This window comes from Plasmodium berghei (genome assembly GCF_900002375.2).
Source record: "Plasmodium berghei ANKA genome assembly, chromosome: 11".
NCBI classification, from domain to species: domain Eukaryota; phylum Apicomplexa; class Aconoidasida; order Haemosporida; family Plasmodiidae; genus Plasmodium; species Plasmodium berghei.
Genome location: NC_036169.2, coordinates 1,436,805 through 1,456,386, shown reverse-complemented (window position 1 = coordinate 1,456,386; position 19,582 = coordinate 1,436,805). Strand labels below are relative to the sequence as shown.

The following is a 19,582-nucleotide window of genomic DNA, read 5'->3' as shown; positions in this document are numbered from 1 at the left end:
TTATATACTTTTTGTTTTTTTCACTTAATAATTTTTTTTTCGTCAAAAAAAAAGAAAAAAAACGAAAAAAATAGCTATTATGTCGTAAAAAAAAATTTAAAAAAAAAGGGAATAAAATATATTAAAAAAATTATAAAAAACGAAAAATATGCAAAATAAAAATTTTATGTGATAAAACAAAATTTAAATTGTTCTTAAAAATTATGATTAAATAAATTAAAAGGTGTAGATAAAAAAATCACAGCAAGATGAACACTCATACATTCGAATTTTTATTTAATACTTGAAGAAGTGAAAAACATAAACTGTATGCATGAAGTAGGATGCATTTACATAAACATCGATTGCACCATAAGAGTTTTGTGTAGAAAAATGAAAAATGAAAAACGAAAAAACTTATGAAAAAAAGGTTAAAACAAAAATTTATTAAAATGCCAAAAAATATATATAACTATATAATGTTGCAAATTTGGTAGAGGGCCAAAATTACTACCTATCCATTATGTAGTTATATTGATACATGCTTATATGAATAATGGTTATACGAATATATAAACAAGTATATGAAAATACAAACACAGAAATAATAAATTGATTGATTTTTCCTTTAAAAAATTCAACATAAATAAGTATATGACCACACAGTACGCGTATAGGTACGGTATAATTTGATGGTCTTATGAAAAATTAATCTTATATAACCCCTGTTTTACGCTTAAATTTCCTTTTATTTTTCTTCTATTTCTGCCATATTTTTTTTAAAAAAGTGAGTTATTCTTTTATTTTTCATTTTGCATATGTATTTTAACGGAAATTATGAATTCTAATGAATGAGTAGAAATGGTAGCTTTACCTCCTATTGATATACATGCCTTTTTCATTGAAACTGATTAATTTGTCTGATACAAAATGAGTTTCATGATTGTAAAGAATGTCTTCCTTTATATTAGTTGTGATGAGTAATAAATAAGAAGAGTTAGCTTCTAATTCAGTTAGAGGAATTAATATGGAATTAAATTTAATATAATAATCATAACCGCATGTAGATAGTGGTAATATGTCATTATTTGGGCCACCATGAATATTACATTTTTGTATAATTTTGTAAACTGAGCCATTATGTGTTATAAACAGATTAAAATAATTATTTTTAAAAATATTGCTTGATTCTATATCAGATATAGCATTATCTTGTTTTTTATCCACTAATTTATATATATTAATAAATGGAATTCCTTTAATATCTATATTTTTAAACATTGTAACTTTTAATGATAATAATGTAACATCCATAGTATTAAATAGAATAGTTGAATAATTTTTTAAAGAATATAAACTAATTAATTTATATTTAAAAATTGAAAATGGGGGTGTAATATAAGAATAGGGAATCAAATATAAAGCCGGTCTTTTTTTAATAGTATTAGGATAATGAACACATATTTGATAATTTGCTACAACATCTGCTCTATATAATGATGGAATTAAACAATATGTACCACTTTCTAATGTGCACTCAATATAACAACATCCAGATTTGTATGCACCACTAGATATTATTTCTCCCTTTTTTAAACTTCTAGGTGATGATGTTAAACCCTTAAATATTCTCAAATTAACAGAATGCTCTTGGGAACACTCTAAAAATATATAAAAAAAAGAATGTTCAGGAACATAAAACCGAATATGTGGATTTCTAAAATATGACCATAAATTATTTGAACACCCTCCAGCACATTTAGTATCCCATTCCCCTTTAAAATAAAGAGACTCGTAACTATCTGTTAGCAATTGTGGCAATTCATATATTGATAAATGTGTGTGGCTGAATACTTTTAGTGTAAAATTAAATTCGTCTTTTTGTGAGTATTGTGAAACTATTAAAACAAAATCTACATTTCGAAGAGTTTCTTGTTCATTATCTTGGCACTCTTCTGCTTCATTAGAACGTTTTTCCAATTTTTCTTTTTTATTATTATCAATTTTCGATTTATCTGATTTTCCTTTTTGTGCAATATTTTCTTCACCGCCAATTAATAGCTTTGTAAAAGTACATTCCCCATTCGAATATATCCCTTGTTTTATTGGAAATAATGGGCAAATAATTCTATCCTTTCCTGCATGGATATGCAATGCTAAATATTTTTGTGAAACATCTGTTTTTCTATCTTTAACATGTCGTGATAAAAGAATCCAAACTTCTATTGGTTTTTTCCCTATATAATACATACCATCTTCGGATAAATCTTCTTTTTTTACATTAATACGTAAAGAAAATTGAGGGTTATATGCTACTAAATGAGTATCATCTAACAATATTGAATTATTTATAAATGAACTATTTTCCCATTTTGTATGAATTTCAAATTGATAAGGAAATATAATACTATTCCAACATATATATATATGTGAGAAATATTTGACAACATCTTTCCATTGAATCCAAAAACATCCATCATCTTTATTTTTAGCTTTTTCAAGTGAATAATTTAATTTTTTTTGTAATTTTTTTGTCCAAGTTTCTTCATCATGATGTGAATATTTTCCTTTCCATCTAATACATCCCCATGGATTTTTTATATATAATAATTTATCTCCTTTATAGCTTTCAATATTTAAAATTGAATAAGCATGTTTTGTTACAATTCCTGTTGAAATCGATACTCCTTCAGGATATTCTAAACCCGATGGTGCTGCGTCCGGCAATTCTAATGTCCCTAAGCACACTACACATTTTCCTTTTTTTATTCCATCATACATATTATCCCAAACATCATCCCATTGTTCATCATAGGGTTCTTCGTCCTCATTATCTGCTCTCATAATTAAATTTTCTTCGTTGCTAATGTAATCATAATGATCTGCTGATCCGCAAACATACGTTGACATGTCCATGTTGCTGATTTCACTGCATAAAAATTGTTTTTTTTTTTTTTTTTTTATTTCATAATCTGTTTTTTTTTTATTCAACACGGTGTTTTTTCCAATGTGCTCACCCCTAATTTTTTTTTGTTCGAATTTGTTTATTTCAACATTTTGATTAGTTAAAATTCCATTTCTTATTAAACCTTCACAATTATTTGTATATCTCATATTTTTTATATCTCTATTAAATAAATTTGCAACTCGCACTTGACTCCTTTTACATTTCATATATATATTTCTAAAATGCCAATAATTTTTCAACTTATTATAATAATCCTGCTTACTGGATAAAGTATAATTATCATTTAAGAATAATCGATGTATGCTTAAGTTTCTAGACTTAATAACAACATATGTAAACTTCTCCAGCTTGTTTGATGTATTCTTTAATGCTTTAGATAAAAAAAGAAAATTATTTTTTTTATTTTTACCATAATTCTTTACTGTATATCGACTTAGTGTATTCTTCACCTTATTTCTTTTTTCAGCAAGATTATCATAAATATCTTTGAATATTTTATTCTTGCACTTTTCTTGAACAAAATGCATCATTTCTTTCTTCATATAATTTTCATATTTTTTATCGTTTATAATAAAACTTTTTTGTATCGCAGAATGAGTAGTAATACATTCTGCGGATGGAGGCGAGCTACTTATTTTTGATTTTAACGAAATGGTAACTGGAATCCATCCTGTTAAATAATATAAATCTGAGCCTGGATTTGAACCAAACATAGAATAAGATCCTCCCATTAGTTTAACAAAAGCTTTTTCTAGTAATGTAACCCATAACTCTTTTTCATTGTTTGAATATGCAACTAATAATGAATTATTAATTTTTACTGGTACGTAATCATCGATAATAATTTTTCTTTGTATTCCATTACAATTTAATCTACATATATACATACCGCTAGGATTAAAAATTGGCCAGTTTTTATTTTTATGTGTATAATCAGATATATATGGCGATATAATACTCGACAAAACAGGAAGATTATGCTTTTTTTCATATTCTATTAAAACTGTTAATGATGATAAAAATGAACAATCCGCAACAAATCCCTGTCTTATACAATTATTATATAAATTATGTGACATAACAATTGGATTAATATATAAATCTGATAACCTTTTCCAAGCATAAAACTTTTTTTTTTGTCTTACACTTAATTCTAAAAAACCATCAGGATCAGTCCACTTAAAATTTAACCATCCATATAATTGAAACCCATTAACATAATGAAATATGCATCTTTTTTTATAGCATATTTTACATATTATATAATTTTTTTTTAAGCAGTTGTCATTTAATTTATATATATGGTGACAGCTTATTTGTCCATTCGCCACGCTATTATTTTTTATATTATTTGTTTCCTTTTCTTTGATATTTAAATATTGCTCATTTTTATATCCTTTGTTATTCACTGAGATTAAAATATTATCCCCTAGTTTTTTATCATCTGAAAGATATTTTTTCTTTCCCCTTTTTTGTTTATCGCCCTTTCTGCCTACTTTTTTTTTTTTCTTTTTCTCGTTTTCCTTTCTTTTTCCTGAAGAAGAATTATTACAATGCTCCATCATGTGTTTCCCTTCCATTTGTGTTTTCACATTTTTATCTATAGCCATTTTTTTACATTCATCGTGTTTTTTTAAAATAATATGATTATTATCAATTTTTATTCCAAAAGGAGTATCCTTATTTTGACCTTTATCATATCCACGATTAGTTTTTTTTGTTTTTTCTTTTATCAAAATTTTTGAACTTAATTCATTCTTTATTATATCAATTCTACAATTTTTTTTAGATTTATTTTCTTTAACGCATTCTTCTTCATTTTTATAACTTTTTAGTTTTTTAGATATATCATCTTTAACAATTTGAGGAGAAAATTTGAAATGCTGTTTCATATTACTAAGTTTATGCTTTAGTATATGCATATCATTCTCACTAATATTTTTTCCTCCTTTCACACTTTTCAAATTTATTGTAATGGGTAATTCCGTTTTATTCTTTAACTCAGTTTTCTGTTTTTCAGGTCGACGTGTGTTCCGTCGTTTATCTTTATAATGAACTGTTGTAGTGCTCTCTATTATTATTTTATTTTTTTCTACTTTATATTCTTTTTCTAACTTGATATTTTTCTCCTTTGGCACGATTCTACCATTTGTGTCATTTTTATTTGTTTTTCTAATAATAGCATATTTACTGATTTCGTCATTTTTTTTTTTCATTTTTTTTTTCTGTTCATTAATATCTTTTATTGGTGTGCTTCTTTTATTTCCCCTTTTCAATAGCGAATCTTTAACATATTCGATGGGCATTGTATAATACAATTTAAATATATTGTCCATACTAAAATTTCTGCTATTAGTATATTTTTTTTTTCGTAAAATTTTTTTTTTATGATTTTCTTTTTGTTTCCTTGAATAATTTAGTTCTTTTTTTTTATTATTGATAATGGAACTATTAATACATATATTGTTTGAATTAACTTGTTTTGCATTCCTGTTATAATTTCCACTGTTTACTTCATCATGACTAATATTATAGTTAAAAATTCCACAAAAATTCAATTCCTTGTCTTGCTCATACATGTTAAAACCGTCATTATTTAATATATTATTATTTTCGGTAAATAATTTAACATACTTTACATAAAGATTATTTTTTATATCTGGATCATTTTCAACCCAAGGTAACATTATATATTTTCCAATTAGAGAACTTTCAAAAAGTATTTTTGAAGCATAAATATCATTACTAATATGGCTAGGCATTAATGATAACATATTGAAACTGTTATAGTTATATTTATAGAATTCATATATATGTAAAAATGTATTTTTTTTTAATTTAGAACTTTTAAAATCATGATAATATAATAATAAATCCTTATCTTTACTCATTCCTCGTATTGCATTTCCTTCTTGTTTTCGTAAATCATTATAATCATAATAATCACCTAAATTTGTGTTTATATTAAAATCATTCGGATTTTTATTCGCATCAAATTGGGGATTATTATTAATAGGCATGTCTTGCCCATTTTTATATAATATATATTTTTTTTTTTTGTCATTTTTTAAAAATTCAATTTTTTTCCTTTTTACCATCGAAATATCATTATTTTTGTTTTTTAACCGTTTTTTTGAAAAGGCATTATTAATAATTCTTATAATTCCCGTATAAGAGTTTTTTTCATATATGTTATAACCATCTTTATCATCATCATTGTTGTTAACATCGTTTTTTTTTTTTAAACGTTGTTTTTTATATTGTTTCCCATTTATTTCCTTTTCGAAATTTTGTTTTATTAGTTCATTTTTGGACATAGTCTTATTCTCTTTAAAAAATAATGAGGTAGCACTTGATTTTTTTTTTTTTTGATTTTTTACTGTTTTATTATTTATTTCCAATTTGTTTATGTTATTACAGTTATTTGAATTTCTATTATTTATACTTAAATTATTTATGGGCTTACCATTAGTTACTACATTTAATATATCATTATCATAAATCTTCTGTTTATTTTTTGGAATATTATCATTTACATTAGTTTGATATATATTTAATTCATGATTATTGTCATCATCGTTTTCGCTGTCTTCGTTTTCTTCATTCCATTTTGGTGTTTTCTCATTTTTTCTTCTTTTTTTTTCTTTCAGCTTGGAGCATTTACACCCCATATCATTATATACATAAATAAAAAGAAAATATGTGAAAGATAATGCTTATTTAAAAACTTCAATTATTAATTTATGCATATAAAAAAGGGAACAATGATACGAACTGAATAAAGACAATATGCGTGTATAGCTTGTGTTACAGATTTAGTTTAATTTTATTAGGGGGTTATATATAAAATATTTCTATGCGATGTTACAAGTTTCAAAGGATTTAATTGTTTTATATATTTATTTAAACCCATAAAAGTGTATACTATACGAATACATGCATAAACCAATGCATAATATACATATACATTTATAAATTTATTCTATGCAATTTCATAGATTGGTTTCCCATTTTAAATATACAAATAAGAAAAAATACATACGCATATAATCAATATTTTATTTTTTATGTATACAAAAAAATAACAAAATAAAACATATTTAGTCTATTGAAATATTTGACATTTCTTATATACTAACACAAATCAAAATCAAAATAATGAATTAATATAATTATTTTTTCCTTAAAATTATAAACGGAAAATATTAATTCAGTTATTGGCATAAAGTTATGTTACCTTTTTAAATTAATATAAATTAACAAACAAAAAATAAAATAAATTCACGCTTTTATAAGGTGAGTATTCTAACACTAAATTGATAATTTGTGATTATATTTATACTTATTTTATTTTATATATTTTTTTAATACGTGCTACAGATAATACATATTATGTATATTAAAAATGTATATGATATTTAATTTGTTCTTTTAACTATATATTTTTTTTCATTTTTTTAAGTTGAAAAATTCCAAATATATAAAAAGAAAACAATGATAATATAGCACAATTTTATTTCATTTTTTTAAAACAAATTTTATATTAAATTTATTTTAAAGGTACTATAAAAAAACACCAAATGAAAATTAAAAATTTTATAATATAGATTCAGGAATATATTATTGTATCAGCTTTTAAATTTGTTATAAATATGTAGCGAAAATTCAACAATAATAATATATATTATATTCACCTTCAGTTACAAGAAACGAAACAAATATAATATTTTCTACATGAAAAATAATAGAAAATAATATAATATTTTTAAAATCTTTGCACACAGATATTTTCCTATATATTAAACCACAATTCATATATGGATTTTTATCATTTTTTTGTTGTTGAAAGCAACATATTTTGAACAATAATGATTTAAGAAAGTATTATATTAAATTCTCCTTAGAATGTACAATTTCCATTTTTATCTCACATAAGGACATTTAAAAACAATGCAATATAGTAGGAAAGAGAATCAAAAATATATTATTTTTAAAAGTGATAATAGCAATAACCAAATGCATATAAATAAAACTCAAATGGTGAATGTTTTTAATCAAATTTCTATAAAATTCATAATTTTCCATAAATAATGCAACTTCTAATTTGCAATAAAATATTTGTGTCAAAAGGATAATAAATCTGTTGTAGTTGTTTAAAATAGATATATATATGTAATATTTTTATAAATTGAGGGATACACTAAGAAACATTATAAAAAATGCATACATATATATATAATATATATGCACGTGAACGTATGCAAACATTGCTATCGCTTAAAGCATGATAATCTTGTAAATTTTATTTAAACAAATGTATGAATACAAAATAATATTATACAGACATGTATGTTTTTTAGGCATATAGTATAACAATTTTAACTATGTATATTTCTCCAAAGAATTATTTTATTTTATAATTTATATGATTAGGTAGCATAACATGCCCATATATGAGTATGACTTTGTTACACATGTACATGAAGAGGCATAAATACTGGAACCGCACTAATATGGAAAAATAATAATAATAATAATTCATAGAGTTTTTAAAAATGAATAAAACGAATAAACATTATTTATCTATTCTTATAGTTTTTCTCATGTTTTTTCTTATTTTATTTCCATACATCAGCATCATCTTCTGGCATCTTAAAGTCACCAAACATTCCAGATGGAGGTGCATATCCAAAAAATTTCTGAATATTTTGTCTAGTTAACATAAGTATTAGGGTATAAATAAAAGTCGATGAACAATGATATATATTTTTTCCTTGCAACCCAGTTTGTGTTATTAAAGTGAAAGGAAAAATTGGTCTAAATGGTAAAATTGCTATAGTTAATCCTTCAAATAAACTAAACAATAAAGGCATTATAGATAAAAAGATTAAACCTGTTATTATATTTGATTTTGTTTTTAATGTTGCCATCGCTTTTGTTTTTTCCGTGTATATCTCTTCGGCTGTTGCCTTTTTTTTTACTTTCTTTTTATTATTGTTTACAGATATTTTACTTAATAATCCATCTTCTTTCTCTTTTTGAACTTGCTCATACAATGATTTTAATTCTTCGTTTAAGGCTATAAACTTCTCATTTCTGTATACAAATATCCAGCTTAAAAATTCAGAAAAAACGCCACATGCGACTGCTATTCCTATTACTATGAAAATGTCTGTTTTGTTTATAATAGTATCATCCATATTTTTCCAAAAAAAATGAGGAAAAATAAAATTAATTAAATATTCTCTCTTGCTTGAATACGCTTATGAATATACAACTTATAACGTATCGTGTACAATTAAACACGCCTTTGTTATTAATTTTGATTCTTTGCTTTATTGCAATTTTATTTATTCCTATACGTTTATCATTCGTGTATAATAAAAATCAATTTTTAAAATTCTAACGTCTTTAAATTTATGATGATATTGTTTTATATACATATATGTAAGATGTACATATATGCTTAAATGTTGGTATGTACAGACAAAAATAGGGAAATTGTTTCATCAAAATTTTTCCAATTTTTTTAATTTATTTTGCTTTTTCCAAACAAATATGCATATATATACAATTTAGTCAATTAATGTTTATACAATTATTTTGCATATGTATACGTACACGGACTTATGTTTGTGATATTCATCATACAAAATATCTTATATAGTTGGAAATGCTAGATTCTTTGTAAAGTTAAAAATAATCAATTATATCATGGAGTATTCTGCGCTAATTCAAAAAAAGTATTTTTTAATTATGTAAAACATATTTTTTTTTGAAAATTATTAAAATATTTATCTTTTGAAATACCATTAACACAATCTCACATATAATATATTTATGCATTTAGTATTATTCCGCGATATTTTTACTATGCATTATTTTAAAAATATAAATAAAGGAAGAAATATTAAAAAGTTAGCACTATGTAACATGAATTTTTTATGTCCGCATTTTAAATCACACTAATTATTTGGTCCTATTACTTACATATAAAATAGCTTTTACGCATTAAAAAAGGACGCGAAATAATATATAAGCTAATATTATATCTATGAATAAAAAATAAAAAGCTATGTTATAATTTAAAAAAAATTCAAATATTTAATAGAAATATGTGAATATGCTTTATTCCAATTATTTTTTTTAAAGGGAAAATAGGCACTCGAATATTATAATATACTATGTATATATAATAATGGAAGTATAATAAAATTTAAATAACTATATACTTTTAAAATATAATGTTATCCCTATAACATTCAAAAAAAAAATAAATACCTCTGTAGAAAAAGCATGTTCAATGCATAAAAAAACATATTTCTATAAATGACATAATAGGAATAATGTTTTTGTATTATATTTATAGGGGATGAGAATAAATTATACATTCATAAGTACATATATATATAGTTTTATTATTAAAAAACATATAAGAATTTCTTAAATAATATATATATATATATATAACAGGGTTCGTATCCGCAATAATATTTATTATATAACAGTGTTGAAGACTTCTTTTGAGAAACCATATGTCAACTTCAAATTTACACGTTGTACAATTGTGGAAGAATAACGTCCATTTTCATTGTCTTTCTTTTCGTTACTAGAAAGAAATATATATACATACGTATATATATTAATGCTCATTAAAAAGTTTGATCAAATATCATTTAATTAAAAAAACAATCTTAGTTACCCATTGAAGTATTTACGTCAAAATGAAACTTGAAGAAGTGAAGGATATTCAAAAAATAGAAAGAATTGGGGCACACTCCCATATTAGAGGGTTGGGTTTAAATGACTGTTTAGACGCTCGTTATTGTTCTGAAGGTATGATAGGACAAATGAGCGCGCGTAAAGCTGCAGGTATTGTTTTACGAATGATTAAAGAGGGAAGGATCAGTGGAAGAGCAATTTTATTAGCAGGGCAGCCAGGTACAGGTAAAACAGCTATTGCTATGGGTATTGCAAAAGCATTAGGAGAAGATACCCCATTTACTCATATTTCTGGGTCAGAGGTTTATTCTTTAGAAATGAGCAAAACAGAAGCTTTGACTCAAGCTTTTAGGAGATCTATTGGTGTTAGAGTAAAAGAAGAATCAGAAGTAATTGAAGGAGAAGTAGTAGAAATTGAAATAGAGCGTTTTCAGGAAAAAGATGCTACTACTAATAATAAAAAAGTCGGGAAAATGATACTTAAAACTACAGAAATGGAAACATTATATGATTTAGGAAATAAAATGATAGAAGCATTACAAAAAGAAAATATTACTGCAGGGGATGTTATTTGTATTGACAAAAGTACAGGAAAAATTACGAAAATTGGCAAATCTTTTGCTAGATCGAAAGATTACGATGCTATGGATCCCAATACGCATTTTGTTCAATGTCCAGAAGGGGAATTGCAAAAAAGAAAAGAAGTCGTTCATACAGTTACATTGCATGATATTGATGCTATAAATAGTAGAACCCAAGGATTTTTAGCATTGTTTTCAGGAGATACTGGAGAAATAAAAAATGAAATAAGAGAACACATTGATATGAAAATTAATGAATGGCAGGAAGATGAGAAAGCAGAAATAGTGCCTGGAGTTTTATTTATTGATGAAGTACATATGTTAGATATAGAATGCTTTTCATATTTAAATAGAGCTTTAGAAAGTGAGCAATCTCCTATTGTTATTATGGCAACAAATAGAGGTATTACTCATATAAGAGGAACTGATTATAAAGCTCCTCATGGTATCCCATTAGATTTATTAGATAGGACTCTTATTATACCTACATATCCATATATGCATGAAGATATAATGAAAATACTGGAACAGCGTGCAGAAGAAGAAGATGTAGAAATCGATGAATTTGCTAAAGAACTTTTATGTAAAATAGCATCTGAATCTTCTTTAAGATATTCATTACATCTAATCACATTAGCAAATTTAGTTGCAAAAAAACGGAAAGCAACTGAAGTTACTGTACAAGATGTTAGAAGAGTTTACAATTTATTTATTGATGTCAAAAGAAGCACACAATATCTCATTGAATATCAAAATGAGTTCATGTTTTCAGAATTACCAAAAGATGATGAAAGTATTAAAGATCAAGAATCCGTTGACGAAAAAAGAGAAAACCAAGAAAAGAAGTGATATAATACTTCATCGAAAGCATAAACATGTATGGAGAAATAAATATTAATACCATCAAACTTGATATAAAAAATACATATTATAAACTCCTATGTGTCAAATAACACATAATTTATCATATTATCGTTATCAAATATGATATATAAATACAGGAGTGTTCGTTAAATAATTATACTAACCTGCAAGAATCTATACGTTCTTGATAATATATGCATTTAGCATATAATAACTGTCTCGGTTGAAAAACATATATTGTACGGTATTTTGTCAATCATGTCATCTTTAAATTGTCATTTTAATTCATATAATATATATTATTTGCTATGAGTATATTTTTTATAATATAATTTAATTAGTAAATAATCTTTTAATATTATTTTTTCATTTTATGTTTTCTTATTTTTGTTTGTCTTTTTTATTTAATTCGCACTATAAAATAAGACAAATTGTTGACAAAGGCAATACTAATGAAAATATGTCATATTATATTTATAGATTATTCATATATTGCTTTTTCTGTATATCCATAGTGCAAATAAATAAAATCTTCTATAATGTTTCCCCCCCTTCGACATTGTCATAATTCTGCACAACTTGTATATATTTGTTCAAATATAACTAACATTTTATCAGTTATTTTTTCAAATTATGATTAACTTTTTACAGTTTCAATTAACAAAATAAGATATGCTTAATTTTTGGATAAATCTTCTACAAGAATAAAAAGCACAAAAGAAAGAGTAAAATAATATATTATAATATATATTATTATAATACAAGTATTAAATAAGTGGGAATGTAAAATTAGACATTTAGGAAATACATACAAATTAAATCACTATAAAAATATATTCTTTTGGTTTTTCAAGAATAATGATTTTTTAAAAGTTTTTAGTACTTATAAAAATACAAAGTAATATAAATCCATATTTTTGAATTCCTATATTTACATATTTTTCTTATAATGTAGAATATATTTTTTTTCCATTTTACAAAAATAAATTTTTGGAATTTTATTATTTATATCCCTTTTGTAATAAATACAAAATTAATTATATAAAAAAATATTCCAGGTTATTAAACCGATAAAATGTTATTATTATCTATTATATATATCGTGAGGTAAATCACTTAATTATTTTATATATTTCTTTTAAAATATTCATTGCTATTCATTTATTATTTTAGTATAATTCTTTTATTATAACTAGCTATTTTTCAATAAGAATATTTAAAAAAAATATTACCAGCTAGCTAAATACACACCACCAAAAAAAAATGATTTTATCGTTTTTTTTATTTTATAGAATAAATTTGCTGTTATTTGTTATGTTGCTTTTTTAATATTGAATTTTTTTATAAATTTTTAAAAATAGTACTTATTAAAATTAACAAAGGATACTACATGTTATTTCTGTGAATTTACACCAGCATATACATATATATGGAGATCTTATTCTTACAACATATTTGTCTACACAAAATTTATATTTATTATTTTTCCACAAAAGAAAATAAATATTTTTTAAAATATTTGTACACATTTATATGCTTGTGAAAAAATAAATAAATTATTCCATGCAAAATTTTTTTTTATGTTATATTTTTTTTTTCATTCATCATTATAAAATATTTTATTATTTCTGTATAAAATTTTCTTTATAATTTGTTTTTTCCTCTACATTTTTTACGAAATATTTTTATTTTTAATAATTTGTATTATTAAAAAGACATTTATGCTATTAAATAATTCGCTTAATACTTTTTAATATGACTATTTTATTTAATTATGTTCAAGTAAATTAAAAAAATACAAATAATTAAGTACAAGCTCAGTACCATTTAATGAAAACAGGTAAATGCTAAAAATAGGTAATTAAAGACAACAAAAAATGTGTATATAAACAATATTATTTCACAACAGAAATAATGAAGTCAATTAACGATAATGACATCATAATTTCTAACAAGGAAGAATTTATATATTACCTAAAAATATTAAACCAAATTGGATTTTACGATGGTAAAAAATATGCTTATGTATATATACTACACACATATTTTATTTTACCTGTGCCATGCTTAGCGATTAAATGATAAACTTATTTATTTCTACACTTGAATACAGAAATTATTTCATTAATCAAATCAGTTAATGTGGAAAATTATAATTTAAATTATGCAGAGTCTATATTAATGGTTAGCAATCACACATATTTTTTGTTTCCTAAAATATTCATAGATTATAAAATTGAACTGCAAAATAAATAGCACAATACACCCATATGAAAATTGATTTTTATATATACATTAGTAGGCATATCCATTAAATAATAATGCCGTAATAAACATTTTTCAAATGTTACTAAATTGTTTTTATATTAATTTGTTTCGTTATTTTAATTTTATTAGGGTACTTCATTCAAAAATGCTTTAAATGCTAAGAGAAAGGAAAAAACAACGCTTGAAAACGTAATAAAAAATGAAGAATCCAATGAAGAAGAAATAAAATGTGCCGAACTGCTTAAATTAAAGATAAATAAAGATATAAGAACAATTGAAAGAGACACATATGTTGTCATTAAAACAAAATGTATTCCTAAAACAGTAGATGAAGTAAATTTATTTTTTATTCACATTTATGCATTATCATTTTTATTCCAGTAAATATGTAAAAGTAAACATAAATTATGTTTTACATTTATTGAACATAATTAAGAAATATATATATGCTATACACCTGTTATATGATTTTAATTTCATTTTTTCAATGTGTAGAAAATATTAATGTTCTATTGGCACTTACTTGGAGATATAATGAGATATTGTACTGATACCTTTAGAATTGAAGACAAAAAGAGAATACAAGAAAGAAGCTTGCAGGCATACTCATATTCCCTAAAATATGCTAACAAAATGAATCTACCTCCTTCAAATCCACGATTATTAGAACTTTTAGTTAGCTTAACAGGTTAATATATAAAACATAGACATATAAGAATATTATATGAGATTAAGCATTATGAAATATTATTATTTATATATTTTTGAATCTCTTCCTAGTTCTACATAAAGATATGGATACCCAGATAAATGATCCCATAGAAATGGCTGCGCAAGCTTTTAGAGATGCAATTCAAAATATGCATCTTTTAGAGTAATATATATTAAATTATTTATAATACAAAAATTTTTTAAAAATACTTCCTATGTGAGTTTCTTTATTTTTATACAATCTTATATTAAGTGCCAATAGATATATACATATATATATTTATTTATTGCCCATCTTTAGGAGCGATGAGGAATGCTCAAAGACAATTGCCATATTAGGAATACTAAGAGACAACATAAATAAGTGGTGTAAAAGTAAGTTTCGTAAAATAAATTAGTTCTTATATATATGTGCAATATTACAATCAAACAATCAGTTGCTTGGCATTATTTTTTTTAGTTAGCAAAAGAAAAAACGTAAATGCTTTATTTGAAATTAAGGGGGAATATTCTAACAAATACGAAGACATTGTAAATATCATTAACACATAAGTTTTAAATAATACAGAGAATATATCATAATCCCCAGAAAAGGGCATATATATACTGTAGCTCCATATGAAATTATTTTTATAGTCTTTATATTATTTCGCTCCGATTTTTACTAATATATTTTTATCATAACAATTTATGTCAAATTCTGTTTTTTATTTTAAATATTGATTGTGGTAACAAATTCCAAAAGACAGTTTCGTTTTAATTATTTTTATGTTTAATATGGAATATACATTTTTTAAAACATTTATAGCTATAATTGTTAACATTTGCTGTATATGCATGCTGAAAATATTAATTTTCATCGTTTATATTTAAACTGTAATATTTTTTAATGTCTTTAGTCGTTGAAAAATATAAAATTTGCATAATAATATTAATAAAACGAAAAAAAACAAATAATAATAATAATAACACTAGACGCCTCAACATAAAAAACAATTATTTAAATTAAGCTCATATATAAATGCACATATTAAATAAATGTTTTTTTAATTAAATAAATATAAAGCCTATGCTTCCAGTCAGCAACATATATGTTATTGGTTCGTAGTACACACATGTGCCCGATTTAATATTTTTTTTTATCTTAGTTTTGGTATATTTATATTATTTATACCTACGTATTTATAATGTATCCCTAAAATTTTAAATTGCATTATTTTAAACATGCATAACAATTTTTAATATACATATAAAAATAATATAAATAATATATAGCATAAAATGCATTTCCATGAAAAAAATACATATATAAATATTATATTTTTACAAAATTTTACACAAAAAAATTAATTATTATTGTTCTTGAATATATGGTTATTCTTTGTTTCTATACTCGGGAGGTATCCAATCAATAGGATTGACATCTGCATTTCTATATCTAGCTGCTCTTCTAGCTTCAAGATATTGTGAAAAGGCATGATGATCTATTTCTCCACCATAATAATGCCAATAAAAATGCTTGTAATACTCATCAGGATCTATAGTAACTTCCAGAGGTTCAAACTTTTGCAAATACATAGTAAATGCAAATATTGGTAAAACAGTTGCTACTAATGAGCCAACTAAAAGAAACAAAAATTGGAATTGACCCCACCCCGCTTTAAATAATTGCATATATGTAAAATACTTCTTATAATCTTTATTATTATAATAAGTAACTAATTCATCTAGTGTCATGGAATGAATAGATGGACCACTCCAATTCCCATGCTGATATCCTGTTTCTTTTTTTGTTCGTGTTTTAAACATATTGATCCATGGGTAGTCATGAACTTTTCTTGGGTCTAAGCCATTATAAATTCTTGGAGCCTTTCCCGCATGCGGGACTTTAAACATTTCAGATGTTGGGTAATATGATTGTAATGTTGCATTTGTGAACAAATATTTTATTTTACTTCGTGATATCACCATTGTATTTATAACATATTTACATATATAATACTATTGTGCCCTAATTTTGATTATCGTGAAAATATTTTTTGTTTTTTAAAAACATTTGAAAATAATATATATATATTTTTTTTTAGATAATCTGCATATTTTCAAATATTTTTATATACAAATTTATTCTTTTATATAACATTTATTACTAAATAACTGATATTTATATACTTATTTTAATTTTCCGTTAATTGTTTCATATTTTATCATTTTTTTCTTTACACACAATATTATTTATCGAAATAAATAATGTGTTAGCAAAAAAAAACATATACATATTTTTTTTATGCATATATATATCAGTTATAGGACTAAAATTTTACACTTAATTAAATTAACAAAAAATATAATAATAAAATAAATCAATGATTATACATGCCAAATATCCAAGGGTAAAAATATTACGTAATTATGATTTTAATATTTTGTTATTCATTGCGCTTTTACTTTGTTCTTATTATTTTTACTCAGTGTTTTACTTTTTTTTATTATAGTATTATGTTTTTTTTGCGGTAACATTTTTTAGTGTTCCTTTTTTTTCTTTATATTTCCCCTATTACATATATAATTTATTGGCCTTACTATATATAATATATTTAACAATAATAAACTATTATTACTGTTAACCTTGTATAATTTTTCTTTTAATAAAAATAAAAAATACAAATGCACCCATAATTCTGAAAAGGAACAATTATTTTATCTAATAAAAATGAATTATATATATACAATAAATACACATAAAATATGGTTACGTTTTAATAAAAAATGAGTTACAACACACACCACATTATACCATTTGATCATTTAAAAACTTTTTATCTTCATCTTAATCTAATATTTTACATCGTTTTTTATTTTGAAAATTTATTAAATGGGAAGTATTTCAATATTTTTATACGTATTTGTTTATTATATATTTAAAGCAATTTTTGAAAAGGTAGCCATTATTATTTAAAAGAAAAAAACAGAAGGAAAACAAATAATTATATTATTATTCACTTATTTATAAAATAAATGAACTGTCAACAATAGGGCATTTAAATGGTCAGTTGTATTCATCTTTTTAGTATTATTAAAATTATGCACACCTGTATTACTATTTTTGTACTTTCCTATATTTAATCATAATTCCCGCTTGTATGCTAATTGAGTCACATCATTATTATGTATTCATGAGACACCACATGGGACTTTTAAATTACATGAATAAACTTTACAAATACATACACCAATATGAACATTGTATTATATTAATAGGCCAAGGAGCATATATGATTGCCTTTTTCTTTAATTCAAATGTAAATAAAAAAAAACATACTAATGTTTTTCAAATTGATGGGGAAAACGAAAAAAAAGTTATACATTTTTTGAATATAGGGCATAACATTGCAATTAACTCGGTCTTAAGAACACACATATGTGTATATATTTATATAATTGCCACGATCGTAGTTTCAAGTCATATTTTATTCTTTCTTTTGTTGAATAATGATGTGACGAATTCTATATGGGAATATCCATGCGTAGTAACATACCCGTTTTTAATTTACACTTTGCTGTGTTTCATACTTTTATAAAATGATTACAACAGATAAAAGGAAAAATCCATGAATATAGAAACGAGTAAATTAATCATACGTACATAGTCATTTGTTTATTTAATTATTTTTAAGAAGTAATTTTCTGTTATACTTCGAGGTGATTGTTTTACAAATATAAGGAGCTTATCAAAATGGGAAAAGGATTTTATAAAAATATTCTTTATCTTTTTGGTGATTTAATGAAAATGTGTTTTATTTTTTACTTTTCAAAAAATATAAATAAATGCATAAAAGGATTACAATGTGATCGAGTAATACGCTTTATAAATGATCCTAAGACAATTAAATACATTTATAAACACATACACATATTATATACACAAATCTGAAAAATAAAATAAATATAATGCTACTTAGCATTCCAAATACATTATATAATTACTATTTTTTAATTTTATTAATTTTTCTTATATACATATGAAATAGCCTATACTAAAAATATGAGAGGATAAAATAACAGAAAAAATATAAACACTAAAGGGAAAAGCATAAATAAGTACACTATTACTCGTAAATATTGTGTGCACATAGCATCTATGCATGCTATAAATGAAAATTTTACTAGGCTATTTTAATATACTATTTACGCAAAAATAAATAAAAAGCAATTATAATTATTGAAAGCACATTGCTTTGTCGTTATTTTTTTCATATTCTTTATTCTTTTTTTCTCTCATTCTTTCTCTTTTACGGCATTTTTTTATTCAAATTTTAATTAGGTGTTCTAATATATTTTGTGATGGACTTAAAAATATAAACGTAACTATGTTCCCTCAGTGAAATCGTAAATATATAGTGAAGTGCGTAAAGCATACAAAGGTATAAATAAGTTCACATTATAAAAAATATATATTATTTAGTTACACATTAACATTTTAATACTC

General features: G+C 23.4%; 5 protein-coding genes across 5 annotated transcripts; 2 read left to right on the top strand and 3 right to left on the bottom strand.

Moving 5' to 3' along the window:
- Positions 1-849: 849 nt before the first annotated feature.
- On the bottom strand, positions 850-6,618 carry PBANKA_1138400 (calpain, putative; the record flags this gene model as incomplete). The annotated part of the gene is made up of 1 exon (XM_034565943.1): positions 850-6,618. The coding sequence occupies one exon, from the start codon at positions 6,616-6,618 to the stop codon at positions 850-852; it is 5,769 nt and encodes a 1,922-aa protein (XP_034422590.1).
- A 1,947-nt stretch (positions 6,619-8,565) lies between these two features.
- On the bottom strand, positions 8,566-9,147 carry PBANKA_1138300 (transmembrane and coiled-coil domain-containing protein 1, putative; the record flags this gene model as incomplete). The annotated part of the gene is made up of 1 exon (XM_034565942.1): positions 8,566-9,147. One exon carries the CDS (start codon positions 9,145-9,147, stop codon positions 8,566-8,568), a length of 582 nt encoding a protein of 193 aa, XP_034422589.1.
- A 1,524-nt stretch (positions 9,148-10,671) lies between these two features.
- On the top strand, positions 10,672-12,099 carry PBANKA_1138200 (RuvB-like helicase 3, putative; the record flags this gene model as incomplete). The annotated part of the gene is made up of 1 exon (XM_034565941.1): positions 10,672-12,099. The coding sequence occupies one exon, from the start codon at positions 10,672-10,674 to the stop codon at positions 12,097-12,099; it is 1,428 nt and encodes a 475-aa protein (XP_034422588.1).
- Positions 12,100-14,028: 1,929 nt separating this feature from the next.
- PBANKA_1138100 (14-3-3 protein, putative) lies at positions 14,029-15,645 on the top strand (the record flags this gene model as incomplete). Its single annotated transcript, XM_034565939.1, has 7 exons — positions 14,029-14,122; positions 14,228-14,298; positions 14,512-14,715; positions 14,878-15,070; positions 15,163-15,256; positions 15,395-15,468; positions 15,554-15,645. The coding sequence occupies 7 exons, from the start codon at positions 14,029-14,031 to the stop codon at positions 15,643-15,645; spliced, it is 822 nt and encodes a 273-aa protein (XP_034422587.1).
- An 822-nt stretch (positions 15,646-16,467) lies between these two features.
- On the bottom strand, positions 16,468-17,064 carry PBANKA_1138000 (cytochrome c oxidase subunit ApiCOX24, putative; the record flags this gene model as incomplete). The annotated part of the gene is made up of 1 exon (XM_034565938.1): positions 16,468-17,064. One exon carries the CDS (start codon positions 17,062-17,064, stop codon positions 16,468-16,470), a length of 597 nt encoding a protein of 198 aa, XP_034422586.1.
- Positions 17,065-19,582: the final 2,518 nt, after the last annotated feature.